General features: G+C 30.5%; 2 protein-coding genes across 2 annotated transcripts; one reads left to right on the plus strand and one right to left on the minus strand.

The window, feature by feature from the left end:
* The first annotated feature begins 285 nt into the window (after positions 1 to 285).
* LOC114192284 (thioredoxin reductase NTRC) lies at positions 286 to 9143 on the plus strand. Its single transcript, XM_028081962.1, has 10 exons — positions 286 to 595; positions 1953 to 2160; positions 2232 to 2337; positions 2754 to 3019; positions 4335 to 4614; positions 5055 to 5162; positions 6783 to 6869; positions 7007 to 7111; positions 8623 to 8753; positions 8885 to 9143. Exons 1-10 carry the CDS (start codon positions 367 to 369, stop codon positions 8943 to 8945), a joined length of 1581 nt encoding a protein of 526 aa, XP_027937763.1. The 5' UTR covers positions 286 to 366; the 3' UTR covers positions 8946 to 9143.
* Positions 9144 to 19211: 10068 nt separating this feature from the next.
* On the minus strand, positions 19212 to 20389 carry LOC114190291 (protein MIZU-KUSSEI 1). Its single transcript, XM_028079119.1, has one exon. It carries the CDS (start codon positions 20234 to 20236, stop codon positions 19343 to 19345), a length of 894 nt encoding a protein of 297 aa, XP_027934920.1. The 5' UTR covers positions 20237 to 20389; the 3' UTR covers positions 19212 to 19342.
* Positions 20390 to 20862: the final 473 nt, after the last annotated feature.

Below are 20862 nucleotides of genomic sequence, written 5' to 3' on the forward strand. Positions count from 1 at the left end.
AACTGGGAGGTTAAATTAATAACAAAATTGTATTGATATTGGTATTTAATATTTCTTTTTAACAACTTTTTATCAACAAAAGATAACATACTAAAAAATGTAATATTGCTCTTATTTCTTCTTACAGGATTTACTAATACCAAATATTAGCAGAGTTGAAATATCTAGTGAGAAAAAAAAAAAGGTGATATTTAGTGTTGGAAAATTTTCGGAGGCTAAGAACAAAAATTCTGGTCGATTTAATAACAAAAGGAGCCAAATCTTTGCAGCGAAAGGATTTGGTTGGAGCGCGTGTATTGCACGCTTCAGTAACCAGAAAACATAAGAGAAAGCGCTCCAACTGTTTTAGTCGCTTATGCAGTTTGTATGGTCTCAAAGAGCCCAATGGCTGCTACCAAGATAGGACTCGGAGTTGGTCCCGTCCCGACTCACCGAGTCACCGCCGTCGCCGCTCCTTCATCCGCCGCATTCTCCCCGCCGCCACAGCACCGCCTCTTTCTCCTCAACTCGCGGCGTGCCCTCAGACCCCGCCCTTCCCCCCAACCCCTTCGAATAGCCGCCGCCGCCTCCTCCTCCTCCTCCGTTGCTGCGCCAGGTCTTTATCGTCGCGACTACTACTACTTTGCGTGAATGTGACCGTAATCTCACGGCGGCGAATTCAATGCGATTTTCTTTAATTTTGTTTTTTGTTGTTTTGCTTTTTCAATTAAGTTTTGCTTTGGAGGTTTTCGGAGAAAACGAGGTTTTGTTGTGTTTCGAATTGTGAGTTGGTTTTGGAGGATTGGTGTTGAAGCACGAGAGCGAGTATTGATTGTGGTGCTAGTGTGGGGGAGGAGTCTGCATTGCTAATGTTTTTTGAGTGGCAGCTGTGTAGTTAGGATTGGGGTTTAAGCTGTGATTTTAGATTGAAATTGAGTACAAGGTGAGGAAAACGTGTGGTGAGAATTGGGTGTTGGGAAAAATGGTGGGTGGTAGTAACGGGGTTAGATAAATCGTATTTCATTCGTGAGTACAGGCATTTGAGACGGAGGCATCAAGAACTTTGGGTTTGGAAGGCTGTTTTGGAATTTTAGAGCGAAAAGATTGAATTGTGTGGTTGTTGAATGAGTGTCGTGGCTTGTCTTTGTGAGGTTTGATTACAGTCTCAGTTAGTCATTTAGGCTAGTCAATAAGGGCATCATCATCTTCATCATTATCATTTAGACTAGTCAATAAGGTTTTTGTTTTAAGCTGTAACAATTGATATAAGGTAAGGGAAAATGTTTCATGACGATTCGGTGATGGAAAAGATGGTGGGATGTAGCTACGGGCTTGATAATTTGTATTTAATTGTCTGAGAACGAGTATTTGAGATGGAGGCATCAAACACTTGGATTTTGGAAAGCAGTTTTGGCATTTTATAGCGAAAAGCTTGCATTGTGCTGTGTGATTGTTAATTATTTGTTCTGGCTTGTCTTGGTGGGGATTGATTAGTCTCACTTAGTGATGTAGACTACTGAATAAGGGCGTGCTTATCGTCATCAGTGATACTAATTCTTTTGGTTATTTCCTTGAGTAAATTGTTGTATGCATTGACAATGTGAAGGTTTACCAACCATTATGTATGGAAAATTTTGTTAACTTTTACTATAATTGTTTTAAGGTAATAACTTTATTGGTTAAAAATGTAAAAAAAAACTTACATTGACAATGCATGTTAAAACTCTTTGATTAGCCCAGTTCTCTCGGCCTAAAGCTAGTGCCAACCTTTCTGGCAGGTGTTGCTTTAATGACTCTGTAGAAGTTTAATGTTTTCTCTAATTGTAGTACCGTTGGCTTATGGAGAATGTTATTATTGGATTTTCCTTGAGTTTGTCCTTAGTTTTTGACAATGTAATTCCCTTGTTATTGGTCTTTCTTTTGTTATTGGTAGACGTGAAAAGTTGATTGTGGCATCCTTTTTCTTCTCACAGGAAAAGGAGTAGAGAATGTGGTAATTATAGGTTCCGGCCCCGCAGGATACACAGCAGCAATATATGCAGCACGTGCCAATTTGAAACCTGTGGTGTTTGAGGGGTACCAAGTTGGTGGTGTCCCTGGGGGACAATTAATGACTACAACTGAAGTGGAGAACTTTCCAGGATTTCCTGATGGCATAAGTGGACCTGATCTGATGGACAGGTGTTAAAACTACTTTGTAATTGATTTTACTCACCTGGCTTTGGAATTCTCACATTTTTCTGCTTATCCAGGATGCGACGGCAAGCTGAACGTTGGGGTGCAGAATTGTATCAGGAAGACGTTGAAGCTATTGATGTCAAAAGTAGTCCTTTCACTGTCCAAAGTAGTGAACGTAAGGTGATATATTCACTAGCAGCAAGCTGATTTACAATTTCATGATTGTGTAGACATATTGATATTCCCAAAGCTTCAAGGTTTTATCTTTTATTTTTATTGATTTTTTTAATCCACCTAGTGATGCTCTTGTTTGGAATTAAATTTATGCAAATTCTTGTACATATTTGGTAAAAGCTTTTAGTTTGAAATTAATATAGGAAGTATCTTTCCTTCGTAATGTAGGTCCTGGCTTGAACGTCACTCAATTTACTGTGTATATACTGAAATTATTGCCATTACTTGTGATACTGATTTACTTTTATTCTGTCTTCTGACACCGACATGTTTGTTTAATTTTATTATCTTTCTGGTTGTGTTTATTGAGAAGAAAAGCAGTTGTAGTTACATCAGGTTTTCTCGATTGTATCATAATTCAGGTTAAGAGCCATACTGTCATTTTTGCTACTGGAGCTACTGCAAAACGACTTAGGCTACCTCGAGAAGATGAATTTTGGAGCCGAGGAATTAGTGCTTGTGCAATTTGTGATGGAGCATCTCCTCTCTTCAAAGGTCAAGTTCTTGCTGTCATTGGAGGGGGGGATACTGCTACAGAAGAAGCATTATACTTAACAAAATATGCTCGCCATGTCCATTTACTTGTACGTCGGGACCAACTGAGGGCTTCCAAAGCTATGCAAGATAGGTGTGTCTGATTAAAATTTGTCGTTTCTTGCTTGTGAATATAGTCTGAATGTATCATGAACAATCTATAAATTGAACTTGGTAATTACCTACTTATATACACTTCATATTGTATAACTTCATCTCTCTCTTTCTCCCCCACACACTCGCTCACACTACTCCTGTGGAAAAGGTAGAGTCTTTTACAATCTTTGTTAGATCTTTCTTTTAATCTTATTGTCTGTAGTGGGTTCTCTGTTGCCGAACCTTTATATATGTATTATTATGTACAAAATGTTTTTTATTTTCTACCTTATGCTTGATTAAGGTTATGCAACTTATAATTATACTTTTAGGTTCCTATTTTTTTTTACTTGCCATACACATGATGATAATTTCTTTTATCTTTAAGTGAATTTTTATTATTCTCTGTTTCAATGTTTTATATGTGGGCCTTTTGTTAGCCAAGTTCAAGTTTCTTTTGACCTACTTGCAAAATATATCCTAGATTAAGGTTTTGCCTGTACCTCGCTTTATAGTGTATATGAAAATTATATTATCCAAAGGACATAGAAAATTTGATCTTAATTATTCTCAGTCATGGGAAACCACAGTGCCTCACTCTTCATATCCACGTAAAGATGTAAACAAAGGTGTTACTTGATCACAAGCACGTTCTTTCAAAATGCTTGATTGGATAATAAGCATATCTTCTTTGATAATATTTGTCATTATCTCTGCAGTTCTTGTAGACTTGAAAAATAATTGTATCATGTTATGATACCATTTTAATTCAGGAAGACATATGATTTATTTTGGGAATAAAATGTTTTACATTTCTGGCTAAATATTAGAATTATATTAGATTTCTTTTCAAAATTATAGTTCCGTAGTGGTTTTGAAATCATTCTATGGGATTATAGATCTTCATTCTAGCATGATGTATTTGGTGAAAAAGGAGTTTACTTTTGTTTTGCACATGGTAAAATTTTTCTGTCTGGTCTAACATAATCAACGTTTCTAAGCTGAGCCCAAAGATATTACATAGTGGAAACATTCATATAAAAATAATTTTCTATGGTGATCTAGAAGTGAATGCTTGTCTTAAATAAGATATTAAATAGAACCTGGTTTTGGGCATTCTCTAGACTATAGATACTCAAGAAGTTGCTTAACACTGTTAAAAAATTTACTAGACAAAAAAATGGAATTTGTAATCATGTATCTTTGTTTGTTTTCTTTATGATGGTGAAATTATCCACTAATAAAAATTTTGTATGTGAGTTTTCAACTACCTGAATGTTTGTTTAACAGGTTGATTATCACGAATGTTTCAGAGTGTATGACAATCCCAATGTCACCGTGCACTTCAATACTGAGGCAGTGGACCTCGTAAGCAACACCAAAGGACAGATGTCTGGCATTTTAATACGGAAGGTTGATACTGGGGAGGAATCTGTGCTTGATGTAAAAGGGCTGTTTTATGGCATAGGCCATTCACCAAATACACAATTGTTGAAAGGCCAAGTCGAACTTGACTACTCTGGCTATGTACAAGTTGAGGAGGGTACTGCAAAAACTTCAGTTGACGGTGTATTTGCTGCTGGAGATGTGCAGGTATCCTATCCTATTGAGTGCCTTCTGCTTATGTAGTTGATTGTTCTAGCATATTACAATCAACACTACATTGCCTAAAATAATGTATGACTTGATGTACTATAGTATATCGTTTTAACAGTCTTTAACATAGCACAATAGAATCATTTGTTCCCTGGGTTTGGTGAAAAGTTCTACATCGTCTGGCCAACCCACTTAATGTGCTGAGGCTGCATTTGATATACCATTTTATGGGGACAGGATTTTGACCCTTTTCCTTCTTAATTTAAATATGATTATTGGAGTACATAAACTGAACATATGTTTGAATAAGCAAATTTACCGGAAATTTTATTGACTGAATTTATCTTGTGATTCAATGTTTTACCTTTTGTATGAATAAAATGCAGTAAAGTAACTGTCGGAAGTATATTTATAAAAGTTATTTCTTATTCTTATAGGACCATGAATGGAGGCAAGCTGTAACTGCTGCTGGTTCTGGATGCATTGCAGCTTTATCAGTTGAGAGGTATCTTGTGAACAAAGATCTTCTTGTAGAGTTCCATCAGGTATCTGACTTCAAAGAACTCCTATTTATTTTCATTATTGTTCCTTTTCCGCATAAATAACACTGTAGACTAAGTCTACAAATCACGTTACCAATTTAATATATCTTTATTATTCTAGTCTTAACTATACATTCTACAGAAGCATATGCAATTTTGGCAAGATTTGTATGATAAACTTATATGTTCTATAATTTGGATAACTTTACATGACTTAATAAAGACCGTGTATCTAATTATTATTGGATAATGAAGTTAGCCATAGAATTTTCTTTACTCAGTCCTTTAAATTTATGTTATAGAACAGGACAAGAAGTGAAATACAGTAAAAGAACTTTTATTGATCAAGCAATCTCGGAATTGATAACAAGGTGATACTGAACCGATATCAATAACATTGTTGAGCACAGCTGAACTTTCTCTCCCTCCCATGTCTTTATAAACATGAGACGTGGATTTTCTCCCTTCCAAAACAATCAACACCCTCCTATTTTTCTCTTGAACTACCTTGTAACTATTCTCTCTCTGTACAGTACTCAACTAAGGGCTTATTTGTTATACACCCTGAATCAAGTACTCTTACAGTGACATTGCAGTTGACATTAATTTGGGCACACATCCCAGTTAACTCAACGGCACAATATTAATTTTACCAAAATCAATTTTACACAATTTAAAACAAAGAGGCCCTAAGCTGTTCCTCTAGTTATTCTTCTATTTCTATTAATAACAGATGTTTCCATTAATAGTAACTTTTAGCTCTAATTCTCCTCACTTCCTCATTCTTTGTATGGGATACTCTTCATAATCCAGGTTTGCTAATATTTTTTGGGAAGTGATAATAGTAGTTTTCAGTTGACTTTTGAACTCAATTACACGGGATTATTTTTGTCCACTACCAATCTTGCGAGCTTCTCTCATTTCATCGGCATGCAATTAACTTCTACTTTAATGACATCGTGAGGTGTGAAGTAGACACTGTTTTCTTGTTGAACATTTATTCAGAGAAACATAAAAAGCTGAGCTGCATTAGCCATTGTATTTTTTTTATCAATACACAAAACACGTTTGGTATTTGAAAACCTATCAATGAATAATTTACTCTAAAATATTTTACCTGAATGTGGCTGGAGTAAGACTAGTTTTTATTTTTTTTATCATTACATAAAACACTTTTGGTATCTGGAAAACTATCAATGAAAATTTACTGTAAAATATTTTACCTGAATATGGTCCAAGCAAGTAGGGAAAGGCTCTAGTTATCGTTGATGGACCTGGTTATGGAAGCCATTTACCACCTACCCTTAATTTTATGAACAGGTTTTCCCAAGTAGCTTGTCATCTATTGCTCTTTGCGATATTTCCACAGGAAGGACATATCTTGGGAGAAAATATGAAGAAATGATATACAGAACTACTATATGTATCTAGTCGTATTAAATATTTCTTCTTTTGCAAAAGTTAAGTTATATTGCTTTAGCCAACATAAAACTGGTGCTGGTTAATACTATATATTAATTCTTAATTACTAATTTAAGGAAAACAGACTTTGCATTAAACCAGTTGATTCGTGCAACTTAATCCAATTGAATCTCAACCGTCCAATTTAATTACTTGTAACAGCCCAAAACTGAAGAGGTTAAGAAGGAACTAACAGAAAGGGACGTTCATGAGGGCTTTGACATTACACTTACAAAGCATAAGGGGCAGGTATGTGCATCCTAATCAGATGCTGATGTTAATGGGATTAAGTCTTATTATTTGTGATGTCCGGTTATTTCATTTTTTGTTTAATTCTTTGCTTCACACTATAATATGTTGTTTGCCTTGTGATTTCCTCTTTACAGTATGCTCTACGAAAATTGTACCATGAAAGTCCAAGGCTTATATGTGTATTATATACATCACCAACATGTGGTCCATGTAGGACACTGAAGCCAATCCTTAGTAAGGTATGTGAAAAAGGGAGGATTTAAAATTATATCATAATCATGAAGCTATATATCATAATACTTGTTGGTATTTTCATCCTGTGACACTATAAATAAGAACTTACTACGAATGAGTACACAATTTTGTCTTCTGTTAGTACAAAACCTTAAAAAGAGAAAGAAACTTCATTTTGTTTCTTGCTCTTCCAAGAAATAATATTTCCTCTAGTGAAAACACAATATCTTGTATTAGAACCTCTGTCCATAGGAGATCTTGCCCAATTAACATTACAATTCTCAAAGATTTGGCTATTCTCTGTATCTTCATATGATAGACCTTGTCTTTGGAGCCTTTATATGTATCTTAGACTACAAATGACAACATTCCTATGATCAATACATAAAGTGTTTATGAACTGATTTACAATACCAACTACAAAAACAAGTCTTCTGTTTCCTTCTAGGTCAGAGAAAAATTCATCCTACTCTGTCGTTCATATTTTATTTGGGTCCACAGGACTATCCACTAGTTTATATATAGTCAAGTCAATCATACCCATCTATTTTAGGATATTTAGAGCATATTTTCTTTGAGAAATGTTAATTCCTTCCTTTGATTGGGCTACCTTGATGCCTAAAATATATTTGAGATATTCAAGGTCCCTTGGTCTGAAAATGATTGTACAAGTGTTTCTTTAGCTAATAGATTTAGGAGCTTCATTCTCTATAATGACTATATATCATTAACATGTACTATTAAGTAAACACATTTTTCATGGGAGGTATAACAATAAAAGATCGAATGATTTGTTTTAGTGTGTTTCAACCCAAAGATTTTGAATAATGTGACTAAATTTTCCCAACCGTGTAAGTGGAGATTGCTTGAAACCATAAAAACATAATTTACAAAACAAATTAGACTCCTCTCGAGAAACAAACATAGGAGGTTTTCCATATAGGGATAATTTGGTCATCTTACAATTTCATTTATTAGAATAATTTTTTTTATCATCCACATCAATCAAATCACTCAGAAACTTTCTTCTCATATCTCTACATTTCTCTGTATCTTTCTCTTAATCCAAACAACCTCACATTCACCTTTCTTTCTTCTCAAATCCATCATTTTTCACTTTGTGAAATCCATCCTTCCATCCCAACAAAGCATAAGTATAGACAGATACAACTCAAAAACAACTTTTTAATAAATCCTATTATAACAAGATCTATAAGCGCCTCTATCAAGTTTATATATGTCACCGCCCATGAGATGATGAGGCAGGCAGGGCTTACCACGTTTTAATGAAATTTTGACCGATTAGGTAAATAATTATGATTGAGCTCGTTAGAAAGAGAATTTCAATGCAGAATATGAGCCGGCCTCAGTAACTTGATTGGTCTTTTGTTATGGGTGGTTATGGGTTAGTATGGGTAAATAAAACTATATTTTGTTCCATATATTTCACAATTTATTTTCGATCGTAAATTGAACACTGATTTTCTTAATGTTTTTCTAACATCTCCCTTTACAGGTGATTGATGAATTTGATGAGAATGTACATTATGTTGAAATTGATATAGAGGAAGATCCAGAGATTGCAGAGGCAGCTGGAATAATGGGCACTCCATGTGTGCAATATTTTAAAAATAAGGAGATGCTCAAGTTAGTAATTTTTTTTTCTCTTACTCTATCATGCATCATCTGTACTATATAAATATATGTTTTGATATCATGGTATCCACTATATAAACATCAACTTTTTGTATCACTGATGGGTACTGAATATTTTGCAGGACTGTCTCTGGTGTCAAAATGAAGAGAGAATACAGAGAATTTATTGAAGCAAACAAATAGAAGTATTTTTAAACACCTGAGGTGATACTCAAATTATGTGATTCAATTTTGTCTTCCATTTGAAAACAGCTGAATAGCGCTGTCAATTTTGACAACTATTCCTTCAACTAAGTAAACTTCATAGATTGTACATGTAGAGTTACCAATCACTATTATTGTTTTGATTGTTCAATATTACCATTTTCATATTTTAGTTCAGCAAGCCTCAACTACAAGCTGAAACTAATGCTATTTATTATTATTTTTTGAATTGATTAGTTTTTTCTCAAAAGTAATTTAACCTATCATACACTTGCATTTTTGTGTGTCAGTATAGTCTTCAACTTAAATAATGATAAATACAACTGGAATGGAAATATATATGATGAAGATTTATTGAGTTTTTAATATTTAGAAATTTATTTTTAATTTAATAGAGCAAATGATTACATATCCAAGAGAGAAGGTAATTTGTATAGAAAAATTAAACAAATTCTGTTTAATGCAACCAAATTAAAAATTATTTTATAAGTAATTTGTTCAAGTAAATTTATTTTTCAAAAATAAAAAATTACATATTAAATATAAATATATTGAAAATTAAGTATAGGTCGTCCCAAGCGAAATTATAAATTAGTGCAGTGCACTGAACTTTCTTTTATAACAGTTCAGTTTTAAAATTAATTTAAAAAAGGTTTAAATTCAATTTTACTTTTAAACAGTTTAATTATTTTAAATTTTAATTAATAGAAATTTTAATTCAGTTATTTTATTTTGGACAGTAGCTATCCGAGCTAAACAATTTTATATACATTTTAATACAAATTAAACTCACAATTATTTAATTTAGAAATAAAACATAATTTTTAATTTTAATTTATTTTACACCTTTATTTAGAATATAAAAAAAAAAAACAATCCATACAATAGAATCCTTGATTTTTCCTATTTTGTAGAGGGAAAATATTTTCTCTTTCCATTTGGTTTTGATTGTGGGCTTTTCTTCCTGTATCCCATATTTTCGTTTTGCAGCCCTGTAATTTTTTAAATTTTAATTATACTCTACTGGAATTATAGTTTCAGATTATACAATTCGTAGATATTATGGATTGTAGAATCATAATGAAAATTCACAATGCAAAATTTATATCTCAAATTGTATAATCCGTAATGTAAATTTATATTTCGGATTTATATCTCAAATTGTATAATCCGTAATGTAAATTTATATTTCGGATTGTATAATCTGTAATATAAATTTGAATGTCAATTTAGAATGGAAATTACATTTTAGATTGTATAATCTGTAATGTAAATTTACACTACAAAATTTACAATCTGAAATACAAATTTTAAAGACAATTTGTGATGCAAATTACATTTTTGGATTGTACAATCCGTAATATAAAATTACATTTCGGATTATACAATCATTATATAACTTTGTATTATGTTACATTACCAATTATATAATTTAAAATGAGCACAGATTATATTTGGAATTTATATTTCTTTTATCATATATTTTCATCTTCTTTCTTATACTTTGTATTATTGTGATATTTCTATCTATTTTAATGGAAGTTGTGAATGTTTTTTAATGTGGATGTGAAGGTCGAGGTGGAAGAAGAAGATAAGGTGAAGGAGGAGATGGAAAGGAAGTGAGAGAAGATAAGGTGGAGTTAGAATTTGAAGAATAAGATAGGGTGGAGGTGAAGGTGGAAGAATAAGACAAGGTGGAGATGGAGGAAAATATGAAAGTGTTGTGGAGGGAGGGAAAAAAGAGAGGGCAAATTTGACTTTTTATCTTATTTATGGGGCACAGTAAGCAAAGATGGAGGTGCAGAAAGAAATTTCCTTTTTATTGTTAAGGAGTATTTATGGATGCAATTTCTTCTTCCAGTCCCACATTTTCTTCCTTTCTTCCTGCACCCCGTAGACTTTGTAAAATGACTTAAAACCCTGATTTCTTTTTTTACTATGTTAAAATCCTTCCTTACACTTCCTTACACTAGTGCCTAAAAGTAACATTATTAATCAGTGAGTTTAAAGTTATAATATTATTATAATTATTTATATATGAACTCACATTCAATTCAATAATTTGAAAAACTAAAAGTAATAGAAGTTTGAATAAAGAATTGAACGTAGAAGTAATTTCATCCTTATTCTATATTATCATTTTAGATCTTGAAGATATATATTCCAATAATTCTAGTTCATTGTCCATGGTAGCATAATACAATCTAAGTTAGTACACGTGAAATTAATAATTTCTAAAGCGTCTCAATTTTAACTTCAAGTATGTGTCGTTCCATGTGTTAGGTATGTACGACTTGTTCTTTAGATCTTCAATTTTTATCTTCAAGTTCAGATTTTTTATTTTTTCCTTTTGCTTTCCTAATCGTTATAATAAAAGCAGTTTAATAGATTAAACAATTGCATATATTTTTTAATAAATTAAATTGATCTTATGTGACGTAAGAATCACAAATTCTGATATTCCTTCAAAATAACAACTCTATAGTTCTCCTATTTTCAGCATTTTCTTTTATTTTTGGAATGATATCTAATTTTTTCTTTATATCATATCATACATATGCATATATAACAAATAATAAAATTTATAGACGGAAAAAAACTTTGTTTTGAATAAGTTTGTTTGTTCCCTCAAAATCATTAAACTTCTTTCCTTCTTCATTCTATATGCATATATGATCTAAATAATATCCTAGGGATTTTATGAAGATATGTTTGTGTAAATAATTTAGCAATATTAAATTTACGGAACTAATTAATATCTATAATTGACATAATAAATTTAATAATAACTTAAGATAAACTTAAATAATATCTTAATGTTATAAAGTTAACTTGTAAAATAATGTTAAGGTATATATATATATATATATATATAGGGTTAAATATGTTGTTGGTCCCTTAACTTTCAGTGAATTTTGAAATTAGTCTATTTCGAAACTTTAGACCAATTTAGTCATTATCTTTCGAAATACGTGGATTTAGTTCTTTTAATAAAATTTTGTTAGGTTTATTTGATGTTTCATATGCATTTTATGATTGTATTTGAGTTGTTTATACTATTTGACACATTTTTGCTTTAATGTTAAGTTAAATACTATTATGAAACGTGCTTGAAATGTCAAATAAACTTAACAAAATTTGATTAAAAAGACTAAATTCACGAATTTCGAGAGATAAAGGACTAAATTGGTCTAAAGTTTCGAAATAGACTAATTTTAAAATTGACTAAAAATTAAGAAATAAATAAAATATTTAACCCATATATATATATATATATATATATATATATATATATATATATATATATATTACTCATATCACATATAAGACCTCCGATACTAATCAATGAAGAAAATGAAGAAAATAGGAAAATTATACTTATATTTTTCTAAAGTAAGAAATCCTTTACTAACATCTTTAGATATATATTGAAATCTGCATCTTTTTTATTATTATAATTATAAGTCCTAAAACAATGGTATAGTCATACTTTTATCTTAATATTATATTATTTTTTCAATTTCGTTATACTAATTTAGACGTTCATAATATTTTATTTATTTAAAAATAATATAATATAATTAATTTGAAAAATTGATTATTATTAATGCTATCAATTGGAACAATGAATAATATATAGTTGTATGACGAAAATAAATATATTAATAATTTTTCTTTAAAATGTGGAAGTGAATTAAAAAATAAATAAAAGTAGTAAAAATTAAATTGAAAAAAAAACCATTATAATAATGAAAAACTATTAAACCTAAAAACAAAATAGAAAAACTTGCGCATATATGTTTGGGAACTTGTATGTGCTGTATATACTACTCTAGATGGTCGAAGAGAAAAAGAGGTTCATATACAATATTTGTATTATACCTGTATGTTTGTTAGTAATTTTGTAAATAAGTTAAAATCTTATTTTATAAATCAATATTTTATTAGAGTTATTTTATAAATCATATTCAAAATTTATTTTAACGAGATTTATTTTTTTGTTAAATTTGTTATAATACTGTTATCAAATTATTCATTAATATTTAGTTTCTTGATTAAAATATGTATGTTTGGTATAAAATGAATGTGTTGGAGATTTGACATTGACTAAATTTGTCACTTAAGAATATTCATACTACTACTCAATCATAGATTTGCAATTTTTTTTTCTATTTTGAGGTTCTTTTGACTATATATTTATAAAATAGGGTCCGTTGAATTTTCTATTTTTAAAATTGAGTTAAGTTGTCGTAAAAGAGAATGACATTAAAAATGAAGTTCTCCTTCATCCGACCAATTTCTTAACTTTTTATATTCCAAAAAACAAAGTCATCTTAGTAAGAGACAACTTATGTTGATGTGAACAATGAAGTCATCATCATAAATGATAACTTCACTTTTAATTTTTTTTATTGAAATAATAACTGACAAAAATAAAAAAATAAATTAGAATAAAAGTAAAAATAAACATTAATATATTTTAACCGACCAGCGGGTTGGTTGTCCAAAGCGGATTTTTTCTGAGACTCGAACAATTCCTTTAACTTCATAGCCTCCGCATTAATCTTTGTGTTCAACACCTCATCTATCGTAGCTTTACCAGCATCACCGAACCAGAACCATTCTCCTCCTCCAAATAAGCCCGTTCGCTTTCCGTCTCAGAACTTTTCCTTTTTTTCTTTTCTGCTCCTTCTGCTACGCTTCGAACTAGACCTTGAAGAAGAAACTGGTTTAAAAATAACAAAGGTTTACAAATATTAATGTTTATTTTATTTTTATTTCAATTTATTTTTTTATTTTTAGTGGTTATTGTTCCAATAAAAAAAACTAAAAGTGAAATCGTCATCTCAGATTTTACTGTTCACATCAACAGAAACCGGCCTCCCATATAACGACTTTGTTTCTTGGAAAAAAAAAGAAAGAAATCGGCTGGTGGAGGATGACTTCGTCTTTAATGTCGTCATCCACCCTGATGACTTGATCCTGTTTTACAAAATAAATTTTCACAGACTTTATTTTACAAATTCGAGTTGAAATCGATCCTAGATAAAAAAAAAAAAAAAAGCCATAGATTTGTGAAATGAGAGACAAATTAGAATGATATTGTAGTGTATGGTTGTGATCTTTAGCACGTTATAATTGGACAGAGATGATATCCTGTCTGAATAATATCACTTAGCAACTTGAGCAATATTTTGATTGTGAATGTGATGATCACATTTCAACTTGTCTCCATTTTAACTGTTCTTCCCCCACTCATACCACCTTTCAAATTCTGCTATCTATGCCTCTCAAATGTCATCAAATATTTCCGACAAGACAACCTTTCTCTTTCTCACTTCTCAAATCAAACATTAAAAACATTCAACCAAAAACTTCTATTAGGTGCTTTCACATTGATTTGTACAAGCCAAGGAACAAATTTTTTAAAACCCTTGTTCATTTTTGTTTTTTTCCAATATATAGTAAAGCCCTATAATTCTAATCACGTTACTGTTTATATAGTATTAATTCATAATTGGCAATTTTATTTTCCTTGATTAGCAATTCTTACTCAATTTCATGTTTTTGTCACAATAGTTTGGCGATTGAGACAGCTAATTTATATCTCTAATTAAATAACTATTACAACTTCTTTTATTAATTTAGGTGATCATTTTATTGATGTTAGTTTCCCTAAGATTACACCATTTTGAGATATCTATAAATAAAAGTGTATTTTGTTAGCTATTTAAATAGTTGAGAAAGAATTTTGACATATAAAAAATGTTACTGAAATCAGTATATTAGTTAAATTTTATGAATTATATGATCTAAAAAGAGGTTGTTTTGTTCAAAATGTTAGCGCTAAGATCACATAGGTAAATAAAGATTACATATTAGATCAATTTAATTAATATTCTTCTACTGAAAGTTAGTTTGAACAATTGTTATATAATATAATCATGTTTTTTTTTTTTAAATCTAAGAAATTTATATATTAAGATGGTGATGAAATGAAAATACGTATTACATAAGTAAAATATGCTTTTAATATATATGAAATATACTCTTATGTCATTTTTTTTTTCTTTTTCTATTTTTTCTGTATTTGTTTCTGTTTTATTTTTATTATAGTCTATATAAAAATTTTCTATTTTAAATTAGTCCCTTTGAAATATATTTGATAGGATCCAAAAATAAAAGTAGCCACGTATTAGAGGAAGCGAAACAAAAAAAAAATAGATATACAAGATCGCTAAATAGCAATCGGTGACTAATTTACATTCTATTTTATAAATTAAAAACTACTAATATCTAAAATAGTATTTATTATAAAATAAAAATTATAACTGGTTAGAGTCTAAATTAGTCTTTAACATGGTCTATCAAAATTTTAATTAATAAAAAAAATTAGTGTCTAAATTAATTTCTAGACAAATTTAGAATTAACAATAACAAAGAGCTCAAAACCGTATTAGATTCTAATTCACTGATCGATTGTAACTATTTTTATAATAAATATTTTATGATATAATAGCTTTTAGTTTATAAAATAATATTTAATTTAGCTAATATAATAATTAATTATTTTAATCTTTAAAATTAGTTGTTTTTTTAATAATTTTCTTGTAATAGAATTAAAATGAAATAAGAAAACAAAAAATATATATTATAAAGTATAGTTAAGAAAAAAAAGATAGATACAAAAACGTATCTAAGTCATGTTATATTAATCGAAAGCATTTTGAAATTCTGTTATGTTTTACCTAGATAAAGTTTTAAAAATCATGATTAGAAGTGGAAGTATAAAGAAATTTATACATCACTAAAAATGTTAAATTGTATAAAAGTGTTAGGTTTATAGTAACATCAATAAAAGCTGAGTCTAACCTCGAGTACTCTTTGACACACTATATTGATATACTTTCCCTCTAACAAAACATAAGTCCAACCAAAACCACCTAAAATAATAAATTTATAAGTTTTCATTTTTATATAGTGTTTTATCATTTTATTTCTAGTTAATGTGACTCACACTTGGATTTGGATTCTTAGATAGGAAATAACTTTATTTCAACATATACATCTAAAATATTATTAACAGTAAAAATTATTATGATAACTGAAAGTAGTTTTTAGAAATTAAATTTACTCAAATAATATATAATATTAATGTTAAATTGGGAGAACTTGTAATTTTATACATCGAGAGTCAATTTTTAAAAATATTTAGTTACAATTTTTTATCAATAAAAAATAATTTATGAATTATATCAAGGGTTAAATATGTTTTTGGTCCCTTAACTTTTGGTGAATTTTGGAATTAGTCTATTTTAAAACTTTTGACCAATTTAGTCCTTCATTTTTTGAAATACGTGGATTTAGTACTTTTAATCAAATTTTGTTAGGTTTATTTGATGTTTTGTATATATTTCAGAACTATATTTGAGTTGTTTATATTATTCGACACATTTTTACTTTAATGTTAAGCCAAATACTATTATGAATGCGCTTGAAATGTCAAATAAAGTTAACAAAATTTGATTAAAAGTACTAAATCTACGTATTTCGAAATATGAAAGACTAAATTAGTCTAAAATTTTAAAATAAACTAATTTCAAAATTCACCGAAAATTGAGGACAAAAATATATTTAAACCTTATATCAAATTAATTTATAAACATAGACCACAAAAGTGATTAGATACAAACTTGCTCAATAGAGTAATTCTCTTATTGAAAACTTGATATCCTACTAAGAGTATGCAGAAAAGCCAGAAAAGGTGTTATTAAACAATGCTATAATAAAGAAATTAAATAAAAATAATAATATTTCCATGGTGTTCTTTTAATTAAAAAGTGATTAAAAGGGAATATTAAAGAAAGGTATTTAGAATTATTGTTGGTTGACTATAAGCTGAGAAGTTTAGGTGGACATATAAATTGGAATCTTATCGAAATCTCATACAATTTACAATGTGTGCCACAAAGGTGACACTCTTCCACATATGCTGGAAATTTTCATCTTCCAACCATTTCCATTGCTACTTTAACAGTAAGAAATACTGTAATCATCAACTTCTCCATTCAAGATGGAATTGGATAGAAACAAAATTATATTCATTTAGGAAAATAATATTTTGACTATTAAATTTTGATAACTTTCTCTTACAACATGAGGTGTCATCTTCTAAGTGATTTTGGAATATTAAGAATGAAAAAAAGAAAAAAAAATGAAAAATTACTTAGAAGATAACACCTAAAATTATAAGAGAAAGTTTTTAAAATTTAGTAGTTAAAATTTCATTTTCCATTTAATTAATGTAAGAGTTTTATTTTAAAATTTGTACATTGAATTTTTTTTTATCAATGTTAGTTGTTAGTATTTGTTAATAAGAGAGTTGAAACAACAATTCCTTAGGTCTCCTCTTTCAAACTTATCAAACAAATTTTATATCTCTTATTAATAGGAGTGTTAAACACACAATCTCTTAGATTCTCTGTTTTAATTTTATCACTAAATCAATTTTATATCTTCTAGAAATTGAATGTAGAAATAAATATTATGGATATATATTTAGAAAATGAATAGATCTAATAAAATAAATAGTTAAAAGAGGCTATAATATCATATAAGATTTGCTTTTATATCTAGTTAATGCATATCAACCTCAAATACTCAAATTTCTTTTAGTACTTGATTGGTCAATCCAATAACAAAATAAAATGATTTAAGAATTTAACATGTGTTTTTCATTTCTGACTTTTCAGTTAGATATATTCTTAGTAGAGTAATGTACATACTCTAAAAGTTAAAGTATAATAGTAAAATGTTAAAAGTTAAACACATACTCTATAAAGTTGTGACCTACGTGAGTTTTGTCATTCCATATTCACATCCACTAAAATACTTGAAATAGAACAATCATCAAATGATATTATTAATCATAAAGTAAATTGAAAAATCTCTTTTATTTCACTCATACGTGAGGATAGAGAAGAATTTTTATTTTTAGACAAAAGATGGTATAAAATAGATAAAGTCCAAGCATAAAATAGAAAAACTTAAATTATGTGATCAATTGTGAGAAATGAAAAAAAATATTTAAATAATGTTCATGGAATATAATTAGATTGAGAAAAAGAAGTAATCTATCAAATCTCTATTAAAAGACACACAAAGGGTTTGTGTAAGATTCCACACTTAAATTAAACGATTCTTTTAAGACGTTTAATAACATTTTAAATTGATTTGAACTACAATAGAAAAGTAATTTCCGGTTTTTGTATATTTATTTTTTGGAAAAATTACGTATTAGGAATTTCTTTTATGGATTTGCCGTGATCCATTTGTGTGTTACAAAAAGCAATTAGTTGTTTGATCTTGTGACTTGTGTAATTACAGCCGCAGCTTTCCCACGTGATACCTGGACACTGCAACAATCACAAGAACATTCACATTTCACAAGTTCAAGATATTAATAAATATATCGCTAATTTTATAATTCTATAATTATTTTATTCATTTATTATTTTTGGAAATGAAAACTTTCTTATACAATTTTTTTCTTCAAACAAATTGGTACACTTACTATATTTAATCTCTTCTTCTTTCGTTAATAGCTTTTAAAGAGTATAAAGTGAGGGTAGAACTTATACCTATTCTCCTTTTTTTTAACCAATTAGGTCACATTTTAAAGAAAAATAAACAATCTTTAAATATACTGAATGACCTTAAAATATCCATTAAAAAATTGAACTTGGAACATAAAACGACTGAATTTTAAAAATAATAATAATTTAAATGCAACTCTGAAACGAACAATAATTCAAATATAATGATTGATTTATTAAACTTTCTCATCAAATAGTAATTTATTCTCTTCTCTTAATAATATAATAATAAATAAAACAAAAAGTATATATAATATTGTTACCCATTTTGTAGGCTTGTTGCAGGCCACTAAACTCACTTCACATGCAAAAAGATTAAGTGAGGATCCAATTATACTGTTTCATATATTGAACTGCCCAATAAAATAACCCAATTAATTTATTCCTACACGTAATTCATCTAACCTTTCTTTTTTCTTTTCAGGTCCCTATCATAAAAATTATATATTAATTATAAACACGATAAACTGAATTACCCATATCAGCAGAAAAATTTCTATCTATATATTATCAGAAATTAAATCACATATCTTTTCATCTTTATATATATATATGGACATAATTGAAAAAAAAAAAAAGAGCAAACAAGTGAGATCAACCTAAACAATACATCAATATCTTAATCCGAATCCCTAATTTTGTTTCCTTAAAACTATTTCAAACAACAAAGTCTTATGACAATTCTCTCTGTTTTTTTTTTTTTTGTCAACAATCTTCACATCATATTCTCAATAGAAAAATACTAAGTTCAGGTCCTCCATTACCATCAGGATTCAACATGTAAAACGCCTCCGAGTCACGACTCCCCACGACTCGTTCAAACCGTGCCCTCATGTACATCAACTCGCCCTCCGACCCGCCGCCGCCGCCACTTTTTCCGTCCTCCAGAAGGGGGATCACGCCGGCGCCGACGGAGACGCTCTGGACGGTGGTCAGCACGTGCCAGTCGAGGTCCCCGCACGTGCGGGACACTGCATAGCCGCAGTTCCTGCCGTTGCAGTACATGGTCCAGGAAGGCTCCTGAAAGAGTCTCTTGTGGTGCTGCCGACCACCGTTAGCGGCGGCCGAAAACGACGACGCTTTCTGGCACTCGAGCGCGAGACGCACGAGACCAGAGGACATCTCCTTGACGAGGGAGGAGGTGGACATGGCGAGTTCCACGAGGAGGAGGGGCTCGGCGCGGGGGTGGAGCTGCACGGCGAAGGAGATGTGGCCGCGACGGTGGCCGAAGAGGGTTCCGGTGACTTTCCGGCCGAGAGAGGGGGTGATGGAGAGGTGGGAGGGGATGGTGAGCCACTTGCATGTGGGGATCATGGTGGGGAACGTGAAGATGTTGAGGAAGGAACGTATGAGAGAGGATAACTTGTTTTGAGGCGTTAGTTTCTGCCCCTGTTGTTGTTGCTGCTGCTGCTGCTGCTGATGGTACAAGGTAGAGACCGAAGGTGATGATCCTCGTCGCACGAGGAGTTTGTCGGAAACATCATCGGATTCGAAGGCGCGGGAGTGAGACAGTGTGGAAGGTAGGATTCTTCGGGTGTTTCGTGTTGTGGCTGTGCATGCACTTGAGCTTCTTTGGAAGATTTGGTGTTGGTGTTGGTGTTGATGGTGTTTCATGCTGTGTTATTGATGGGGTTTTGGATTGAATGAAGGATTGTGAATAAAGGTTGAAATTTTGGAAGAGGAAGAAGAAGAAGAAGAAAAAAGAGAACCGACAAGGTGATTATGGTGTTGGGTGAGAGGAGGAATATAAAGGGAGGGTGTGGAGGGTTGTGGTTGCGATGATCATAATTTGTTGGACTTTTGTATTGGGAATGGTCCTACACTTCTAACAACACCCATCATCTATATGTTGCTTAATCATAATTTTATGAACTTAATTTGTAAAATCAAAAAGACTAATAATTATTAAAAATAAATAGAAACTTGTATTGTTCGGGGATGACTGACCTCAACATGTTCGTTTCGATTCTGATCCGATAAATATTTATCATAAAACGACGAGTTTTAGTCATGGATCGAGGTGACGAGCAAGGAATTCGAGTAGAAATTTGGTTGAGCTGGATTTTGGCCAAACAGTAATTGGGTCGGGCAGGATTTGGGGCAAGTAGGATTTGGGTCGAGCGAGAATTGGGCCGAGCAGGATTTGGGTCGAACAAGAATTGGGCTGAGTAGGATTTGGGCCAAACAGTAATTGGGTTGAGCAAAATTTGGGTCGAGGTGGTTAATTCATTCCTAAAAGA

The sequence above is a fragment of the Vigna unguiculata genome, chromosome 7, assembly GCF_004118075.2.
Source record: "Vigna unguiculata cultivar IT97K-499-35 chromosome 7, ASM411807v1, whole genome shotgun sequence".
In the NCBI taxonomy this organism is placed as follows: Eukaryota; Viridiplantae; Streptophyta; class Magnoliopsida; order Fabales; family Fabaceae; genus Vigna; species Vigna unguiculata.

Bases quoted from the DNA above. Each gene is read 5' to 3' on its own strand.
- LOC114192284 (XM_028081962.1), top strand. From the start codon at position 367: ATGGTCTCAAAGAGCCCAATGGCTGCTACCAAGATAGGACTCGGAGTT. The intron at 596-1,952 runs GTCTTTATCGTC...TTCTTCTCACAG, and splicing joins CTCCTCCGTTGCTGCGCCAG to GAAAAGGAGTAGAGAATGTG. The intron at 2,338-2,753 runs GTGATATATTCA...ATCATAATTCAG, and splicing joins TCCAAAGTAGTGAACGTAAG to GTTAAGAGCCATACTGTCAT.
- LOC114190291 (XM_028079119.1), bottom strand. From the start codon at position 20,236: ATGAAACACCATCAACACCAACACCAACACCAAATCTTCCAAAGAAGC.